Source organism: Stegostoma tigrinum, chromosome 43 (genome assembly GCF_030684315.1).
Source record: "Stegostoma tigrinum isolate sSteTig4 chromosome 43, sSteTig4.hap1, whole genome shotgun sequence".
NCBI classification, from domain to species: domain Eukaryota; kingdom Metazoa; phylum Chordata; class Chondrichthyes; order Orectolobiformes; family Stegostomatidae; genus Stegostoma; species Stegostoma tigrinum.
The window spans coordinates 672889-681917 of NC_081396.1; the positions used below are offsets into that span (position 1 = coordinate 672889).

Sequence of the window (9029 nt, forward strand, 5' to 3'; positions counted from 1 at the left end):
GCGCGATCGGGGAGGGAGGGAGGGAGTGACCCTGTGCGCCATCGGGGAGGGAGGGAGGGAGTGACCCTGTGCGCCATCGGGGAGGGAGGGAGGGAGTGACCCTGTGCGCGATCGGGGAGGGAGGGAGGGAGTGACCCTGTGCGCGATCGGGGAGGGAGGGAGGGAGTGACCCTGTGCGCGATCGGGGAGGGAGGGAGGGAGTGACCCTGTGCGCGATCGGGGAGGGAGGGAGGGAGGGAGTGACCCTGTGCGCGATCGGGGAGGGAGGGAGGGAGTGACCCTGTGCGCGATCGGGGGAGGGTGGGAGGGAGTGACCCTGTGCGCGATCGGGGAGGGAGGGAGGGAGTGACCCTGTGCGCGATCGGGGAGGGAGGGAGGGAGTGACCCTGTGCGCGATCGGGGAGGGAGGGAGGGAGTGACCCTGTGCGCGATCGGGGAGGGAGGGAGGGAGTGACCCTGTGCGCGATCGGGGAGGGAGGGAGGGAGTGACCCTGTGCGCGATCGGGGAGGGAGGGAGGGAGTGACCCTGTGCGCGATCGGGGAGGGAGGGAGGGAGTGACCCTGTGCGCGATCGGGGAGGGAGGAGTGACCCTGTGCGCGATGGAGGGAGGGAGGGAGTGACCCTGTGTGCGATGGAGGGATGGAGGGAGGGAGTGACCCTGTGTGCGATCGAGGAGGGAGGGAGGGAGGGAGTGACCCTGTGCGCGATGGAGGGAGGGAGGGACTGACCCTGTGCGCGATCGGGGAGGGAGGGAGTGACCCTGTGTGCAATCGGGGAGGGAGGGAGGGAGTGACCCTGTGTGCGATGGAGGGAGGGAGGGACTGACCCTGTGCGCGATCGGGGAGGGAGGGAGTGACCCTGTGTGCAATCGGGGAGGAGGGAAGGAGGGAGTGACCCTGTGTGCGATGGAGGGAGGGAGGGAGTGACCCTGTGTGCGATGGAGGGATGGAGGGAGGGAGTGACCCTGTGTGCGATCGAGGAGGGAGGGAGGGAGGGAGTGACCCTGTGTGCGATGGAGGGAGGGAGGGACTGACCCTGTGCGCGATCGGGGGAGGGAGGGAGGGAGTGACCCTGTGTGCGATGGAGGGAGGGAGGGAGTGACCCTGTGCGCGATTGGGGATGGAGGGAGTGACCCTGTGCGCGATCGGGGAGGGATGGAGGGAGTGACCCTGTGCGCGATCGGTGAGGGAGGGACGGAGTGACCCTGTGCGCGATCGGGGAGGGAGGGGCGGAGTGACCCTGTGCGCGATCGGGGAGGGAGGGACGGAGTGACCCTGTGCGCGATCGGGGTGGGAGGGAGGGAGTGACCCTGTGCGCGATCGGGGAGGGAGGGAGGGAGTGACCCTGTGCGCGATCGGGGAGGGAGGGAGGGAGTGACCCTGTGCGCGATCGGGGAGGGAGGGAGGGAGTGACCCTGTGCGCGATCGGGGAGGGAGGGAGGGAGTGACCCTTGTGCGCGATCGGGGAGGGAGGGAGTGACCCTGTGCGCGATCGGGGAGGGAGGGAGGGAGTGACCCTGTGCGCGATCGGGGAGGGAGGGAGGGAGTGACCCTGTGCGCGATCGGGGAGGGAGAGGGAGTGACCCTGTGCGCGATCGGGGAGGGAGGGAGGGAGTGACCCTGTGCGCGATCGGGGAGGGAGGGAGGGAGTGACCCTGTGCGCGATCGGGGAGGGAGGGAGGGAGTGACCCTGTGCGCGATCGGGGAGGGAGGGAGGGAGTGACCCTGTGCGCGATCGGGGAGGGAGGGAGGGAGTGACCCTGTGCGCGATCGGGGAGGGAGGGAGTGACCCTGTGTGCGATGGAGGGATGGAGGGAGGGAGTGACCCTGTGTGCGATCGAGGAGGGAGGGAGGGAGGGGAGTGACCCTGTGCGCGATGGAGGGAGGGAGGGACTGACCCTGTGCGCGATCGGGGAGGGAGGAGTGACCCTGTGTGCAATCGGGGAGGGAGGAGGGAGTGACCCTGTGTGCGATGGAGGGAGGGAGGGACTGACCCTGTGCGCGATCGGGGAGGGAGGGAGTGACCCTGTGTGCAATCGGGGAGGGAGGGAAGGAGGGAGTGACCCTGTGTGCGATGGAGGGAGGAGGGAGTGACCCTGTGTGCGATGGAGGGATGGAGGGAGGGAGTGACCCTGTGTGCGATCGAGGAGGGAGGGAGGGAGGGAGTGACCCTGTGTGCGATGGAGGGAGGGAGGGACTGACCCTGTGCGCGATCGGGGAGGGAGGGAGGGAGTGACCCTGTGTGCGATGGAGGGAGGGAGGGAGTGACCCTGTGCGCGATTGGGGATGGAGGGAGTGACCCTGTGCGCGATCGGGGAGGATGGAGGGAGTGACCCTGTGCGCGATCGGTGAGGGAGGGACGGAGTGACCCTGTGCGCGATCGGGGAGGGAGGGGCGGAGTGACCCTGTGCGCGATCGGGGAGGGAGGGACGGAGTGACCCTGTGCGCGATCGGGGTGGGAGGGAGGGAGTGACCCTGTGCGCGATCGGGGAGGGAGGGAGGGAGTGACCCTGTGCGCGATCGGGAGGGAGGGAGGGAGTGACCCTGTGCGCGATCGGGGAGGGAGGGAGGGAGTGACCCTGTGCGCGATCGGGGAGGGAGGGAGGGAGTGACCCTGTGCGCGATCGGGGAGGGAGGGAGTGACCCTGTGCGCGATCGGGGAGGGAGGGAGGGAGTGACCCTGTGCGCGATCGGGGAGGGAGGGAGGGAGTGACCCTGTGCGCGATCGGGGAGGGAGGGAGGGAGTGACCCTGTGCGCGATCGGGGAGGGAGGGAGGGAGTGACCCTGTGCGCGATCGGGGAGGGAGGGAGGGAGTGACCCTGTGCGCGATCGGGGAGGGAGGGGAGGGAGTGACCCTGTGCGCGATCGGGGAGGAGGGAGGGAGTGACCCTGTGCGCGATCGGGGAGGGAGGGAGGGAGTGACCCTGTGCGCGATCGGGGAGGGAGGGAGGGAGTGACCCTGGTGCGCGATCGGGGAGGGAGGGAGGGAGTGACCCTGTGCGCGATCGGGAGGGAGGGAGGGAGTGACCCTGTGCGCGATCGGGGAGGGAGGAGGGAGTGACCCTGTGCGCGATCGGGGAGGGAGGGAGGGAGTGACCCTGTGCGCGATCGGGGAGGGAGGGAGGGAGTGACCCTGTGCGCGATCGGGGAGGGAGGGAGGGAGTGACCCTGTGCGCCATCGGGGAGGGAGGGAGGGAGTGACCCTGTGCGCCATCGGGAGGGAGGGAGGGAGTGACCCTGTGCGCCATCGGGGAGGGAGGGAGGGAGTGACCCTGTGCGCCATCGGGGAGGGAGGGAGGGAGTGACCCTGTGCGCCATCGGGGAGGGAGGGAGGGAGTGACCCTGTGCGCCATCGGGGAGGGAGGGAGGGAGTGACCCTGTGCGCCATCGGGGAGGGAGGGAGGGAGTGACCCTGTGCGCCATCGGGGAGGGAGGGAGGGAGTGACCCTGTGCGCCATCGGGGAGGGAGGGAGGGAGTGACCCTGTGCGCCATCGGGGAGGGGAGGGGAGGGAGTGACCCTGTGCGCCATCGGGGAGGGAGGGAGGGAGTGACCCTGTGCGCCATCGGGGAGGGAGGGAGGGAGTGACCCTGTGCGCCATCGGGGAGGGAGGGAGGGAGTGACCCTGTGCGCCATCGGGGAGGAGGGAGGGAGTGACCCTGTGCGCCATCGGGGAGGGAGGGAGGGAGTGACCCTGTGCGCGATCGGGGAGGGAGGGAGGGAGTGACCCTGTGCGCGATCGGGGAGGGAGGGAGGGAGTGACCCTGTGCGCGATCGGGGAGGGAGGGAGGGAGTGACCCTGTGCGCGATCGGGGAGGGAGGGAGGGAGTGACCCTGTGCGCGATCGGGGAGGGAGGGAGGGAGTGACCCTGTGCGCGATCGGGGAGGGAGGGAGGGAGTGACCCTGTGCGCGATCGGGGAGGGAGGGAGGGAGTGACCCTGTGCGCGATCGGGGAGGGAGGGAGGGAGTGACCCTGTGCGCGATCGGGGAGGGAGGGAGGGAGTGACCCTGTGCGCCATCGGGGAGGGAGGGAGGGAGTGACCCTGTGCGCCATCGGGGAGGGAGGGGAGTGACCCTGTGCGCGATCGGGGAGGGAGGGAGGGAGTGACCCTGTGCGCCATCGGGGAGGGAGGGAGGGAGTGACCCTGTGCGCGATCGGGGAGGGAGGGAGTGACCCTGTGTGCGATCGGGGAGGGAGGGAGGGAGGGAGTGACCCTGTGTGCGATGGGGGGAGGGAGGGAGTGACCCCTGTGTGCAATCGGGGAGGGAGGGAGGGAGTGACCCTGTGCGCCATCGGGGAGGGAGGGAGGGAGTGACCCTGTGCGCGATCGGGGAGGGAGGGAGTGACCCTGTGTGCGATCGGGGAGGGAGGGAGGGAGGGGAGTGACCCTGTGTGCGATGGGGGGAGGGAGGGAGTGACCCTGTGTGCGATGGAGGGAGGGAGGGAGTGACCCTGTGTGCAATCGGGGAGGGAGGGAGGGAGTGACCCTGTGTGCAATCGGGGGAGGGAGGGAGGGAGTGACCCTGGTGTGCAATCGGGGAGGGAGGGAGGGAGTGACCCTGTGTGCGATGGGGGGAGGGAGGGAGTGACCCTGTGTGCGATGGAGGGAGGGAGTGAGTGACCCTGTGTGCGATGGAGGGAGGGAGGGAGTGACCCTGTGTGCAATCGGGGAGGGAGGGAGGGAGTGACCCTGTGTGCTATTTGGGAGGGAGGGAGGGAGTGACCCTGTGTGCAATCGGGGAGGGAGGGAGGGAGGGAGTGACCCTGTGTGCGATCGGGGAGGGAGGGAGGGAGGGAGTGACCCTGTTTGCGATCGGGGAGGGAGGGAGGGAGTGACCCTGTGTGCGAGGGAGGGAGGGAGGAAGTGACCCTGTGTGCGAGGGAGGGAGGGAGGGAGTGACCCTGTGTGCGATGGAGGGAGGGAGGGAGTGACCCTGTGTGCGATGGAGGGACTTACCCTGTGTGCGATGGAGGGAGTGACCCTGTGTGCGATGGACGGAGGGAGTGAGTGACCCTGTGTGCGATGGAGGGAGGGAGGGAGTGACCCTGTGCGCGATGGAGGGAGGGAGGGAGTGACCCTGTGCGCGATGGAGGGAGGGAGGGAGTGACCCTGTGCGCGATGGAGGGAGGGAGGAGTGACCCCTGTGCGCGATGGAGGGAGGGAGGGAGTGACCCTGTGCGCGATGGAGGGAGGGAGGGAGTGACCCTGTGCGCGATGGAGGGTGGGAGGGAGTGACCCTGTGCGCGATGGAGGGAGCGAGGGAGTGACCCTGTGCGCGATGGAGGGAGGGAGGGAGTGACCCTGTGCGCGATGGAGGGAGGGAGGGAGTGACCCTGTGCGCGATGGAGGGAGGGAGGTAGTGACCCTGTGCGCGATGGAGGGAGGGAGGGAGTGACCCTGTGCGCGATGGAGGGAGGGGAGGGAGTGACCCTGTGTGCGATGGAGGAGGGAGGGAGTGACCCTGTGCGCGATCGGGGAGGGAGGGAGGGAGGGAGTGACCCTGTGCGCGATCGGGGAGGGAGGGAGGGAGGGAGTGACCCTGTGCGCGATCGGGGAGGGAGTGACCTTGTGTGCAATCGGGGAGGGAGGGTGGGAGGGAGTGACCCTGTGTGCGATGGGGATGGAGGGAGGGAGGGAGTGACCCTGTGTGCGATGGGGATGGAGGGAGGGAGGGAGGGAGTGATCCTGTGTGCGATGGGGATGGAGGGAGGGAGGGAGTGACCCTGTGTGCGATTGGGGATGGTGGGAGGGAGGGAGTGACCCTGTGTGCGATGGAGGGAGGAGGGAGTGACCCTGTGTGCGATGGGAATGGAGGGAGGGAGGGAGTGACCCTGTGTGCGATGGGGATGGAGTGGGGGGAGGGAGTGACCCGGTGTGCGATGCGAATGGAGGGAGGGAGGGAGTGACCCTGCGTGTGATGGGGGAGGGAGGGAGGGAGGAAGAGACCCCGTGTGCGATCGGGGAGGGAGGGAGGGAGGGAGGGAGTGACACCGTGTGCGATCGGGGAGGGAGGGAGGGAGGGAGTGACCCCGTGTGCGATCGGGGAGGGGGGGAGGGAGGGAGTGACCCCGTGTGCGATCGGGGAGGGAGGGAGGGAGTGACCCCGTGTGCGATCGGTGAGGGAGGGAGTGACCCCGTGTGCGATCGGGGAGGGAGGGAGGGAGGGAGTGACCCCGTGTGCGATCGGGGAGGGAGGGAGGGAGGGAGTGACCCCGTGTGCGATCGGGGAGGGAGGGAGGGAGGGAGTGACCCCGTGTGCGATCGGGGAGGGATGGAGGGAGTGACCCCGTGTGCGATCGGGGAGGGAGGGAGGGAGGGAGTGACCCCGTGTGCGATCGGGGAGGGAAGGAGGGAGGGAGTGACCCCGTGTGCGATCGGGAGGGAGGGAGGGAGGGAGTGACCCCGTGTGCGATCGGGGAGGGAGGGAGGGAGGGTGTGACCCCGTGTGCGATCGGGGAGGGAGGGAGGGAGGGAGTGACCCCGTTTGCGATCGGGGAGGGAGGGAGGGAGGGAGTGACACCGTGTGCGATCGGGGAGGGAGGGAGGGAGGGAGTGACCCCGTGTGCGATCGGGGAGGGATGGAGGGAGGGAGTGACCCCGTGTGCGATCGGGGAGGGAGGGAGGGAGGGAGTGAGGGGCTGGGGGAAGGGGTGAGGGAGAGAGTGAGGGGCTGGGGAAGAAGTGAGGGAGTGAGGGTCTGGGGGAAGGAGTGAGGGAGAGAGTGAGGGGCTGGGGGAAGGAGTGAGGGAGAGAGTGAGGGGCTGGGGGAAGGAGTGAGGGAGAGAGTGAGGGGCTGGGGGAAGGAGTGAGGGAGAGAGTGAGGGGCTGGGGGAAGGAGTGAGGGAGAGAGTGAGGGGCTGGGGGAAGGAGTGAGGGAGAGAGTGAGGGGCTGGGGGAAGGAGTGAGGGAGAGAGTGAGGGGCTGGGGGAAGGAGTGAGGGAGAGAGTGAGGGGCTGGGGAAGGAGTGAGGGAGAGAGTGAGGGCTGGGGGAAGGAGTGAGGGAGAGAGTGAGGGGCTGGGGGAAGGAGTGAGGGAGAGAGTGAGGGGCTGGGGGAAGGAGGAGTGAGGGAGAGAGTGAGGGGCTGGGGGAAGGAGTGAGGGAGAGAGTGAGGGGCTGGGGGAAGGAGTGAGGGAGAGAGTGAGGGGCTGGGGGAAGCAGTGAGGGAGAGAGTGAGGGGCTGGGGGAAGCAGTGAGGGAGAGAGTGAGGGGCTGGGGGAAGCAGTGAGGGAGAGAGTGAGGGGCTGGGGGAAGCAGTGAGGGAGAGAGTGAGGGGCTGGTGGAAGGAGTGAGGGAGAGAGTGAGGGGCTGGGGGAAGGAGTGAGGGAGAGAGTGAGGGGCTGGGGGAAGGAGTGAGGGAGAGAGTGAGGGGCTGGGGGAAGGAGTGAGGGGGTGAGGGGCTGGGGGAAGGAGTGAGAGGGAGAGTGAGGGGCTGGGGGAAGGAGTGAGGGAGGGGCTGGGGGTGTGAGGGAGGGAGTGAGGGGCTGAGGGAAGGAGTGAGGGAGGGGCTTGGGGAGTGAGGGAGGGAGTGAGCGGCTGGGGGAAGGAGTGAGGGAGAGAGTGAGGAGCTGGGGGAGAAGTGAGGGAGTGAGGGGCTGGGGGAAGGGGTGAGGGAGACAGTGAGAGGATGGGGGAGGGAGTGAGGGAGAGAGTGAGGGGCTGGGGGAGGGAGTGAGGGAGAGAGTGAGGGGGCTGGGGGAAGGAGTGAGGGAGAGAGTGAGGGGCTGGGGGAGGGAGTGAGGGAGAGAGTGAGGGGCTGGGGGAAGGAGTGAGGGAGGAGAGTGAGGGGCTGGGGGGAGGGAGTGAGGGAGAGAGTGAGGGGCTGGGGGAGCGAGTGATTACTGACCCTGCTCTGTGTTTCCCAGCTCAATAAACGCAGTGAGCGTCGAGCCGAGGCAGAGAAACAGCTTGCTGCTGCTCAGGAATCTGGTGAGTGCATGCGTCCCCCCGACCCGCTCCCCCCCCGTCTCCCTCCCCCCGACTTCCCCCCTCCCCCTCCCCCTGACCCTCCCCTCCGACTCCTTCCCCCCCGCCTCCGACTCCCTCCCCCCTCGCCTCCGCCCCCTCCCCCATCGCCTCCGCCCCCTCCCCCATCGCCTCCGCCCCGACTGTGATCTGTCTCCGTGGGGAAATGGGTCTGTTGTACCCCTGAAGTTGGTGAGACAGGTAGAGGGGGTGGGTACGGCAGAGCTTGGCCTCCATCGCTCAGACCCTGTGAGTGTGGGAGCTGGGGGACGTCACCTTGAGGTTGCACAGGGACGTTGGTGAGGCCTCTCCTGGAGAACTGTGTCCAGCTCTGGCCGTCCCCCCCGTTACAGGAAGGATACGATTAAACTGGAGCGGGATCGGGAGAGATTTACCAGGACGTTGCTGGGAATGGGAGAGTTTGAGCTACAGGGAGAGGCTGGGGCTGTTTTCCCCGGAGCATCGGGGGCCGAGGGGGGGACCTTATAGAGGTTTATAGAATAGTGAGGGATATGGATGGGGAGGGGGAATGTGGGATGTGTTTTCCCTGGGGGTGGGGGGATTTCCAAACCAGGGGCACATTTTTACGGTGAGAGGAGGAAGTTTCTCTCCAAAGGACACGAGGGCACCATTTTGACGCCTAGAGGGGTGTGTGGGAGTGGCCGGGAGTGGGGACAGTGACAGTGTGTAAGAGGCAGGTGGATAAGGGCCTGAGCAAGGAAACGGGCCAAGAGCAGGCAAGTGGGACTGGGTTAGTGTGGGATGATGGGTCAGCACGGGACGGATGGACCGAAGGGTCTGTTCCCGTGCTGGATGACTCTGTGTGGTTATTCGGGGCGAAGGGCTGAAAGTGGGGAGCAGGGCGCTGAGATGGATGATCAGCCTCGATCCTGTTGAATGGGAGAGCAGCCTCAAGGGGGCTGAATGGCCTGCTCCCAATATCCGTCTCTGTTCTCGTGGGTCATCTCCATCGTCCAAGTGTACCCCCCCCTCCCACCCGCCCATAACACCCCCCTCCCCCCCCGGGTACCCCTCCCCACCATTACCCCCCCTGTGCCGATAC

At 67.9% G+C, this 9029-nt stretch overlaps 1 protein-coding gene across 1 annotated transcript in view; it reads left to right on the forward strand.

Annotated features, from left to right (window-relative positions):
• The window catches only part of fen1 (flap structure-specific endonuclease 1), a 33489-nt gene that overhangs the window by 18133 nt on the left and 6327 nt on the right, over window positions 1–9029 (forward strand). The window contains exons 4-5 of the mRNA XM_059641719.1: window positions 7867–7942; window positions 8541–8614. Of these exons, the coding sequence (XP_059497702.1) occupies window positions 7867–7942; window positions 8541–8614 (150 nt within the window). The remainder of the gene's footprint in view (window positions 1–7866; window positions 7943–8540; window positions 8615–9029) is intronic.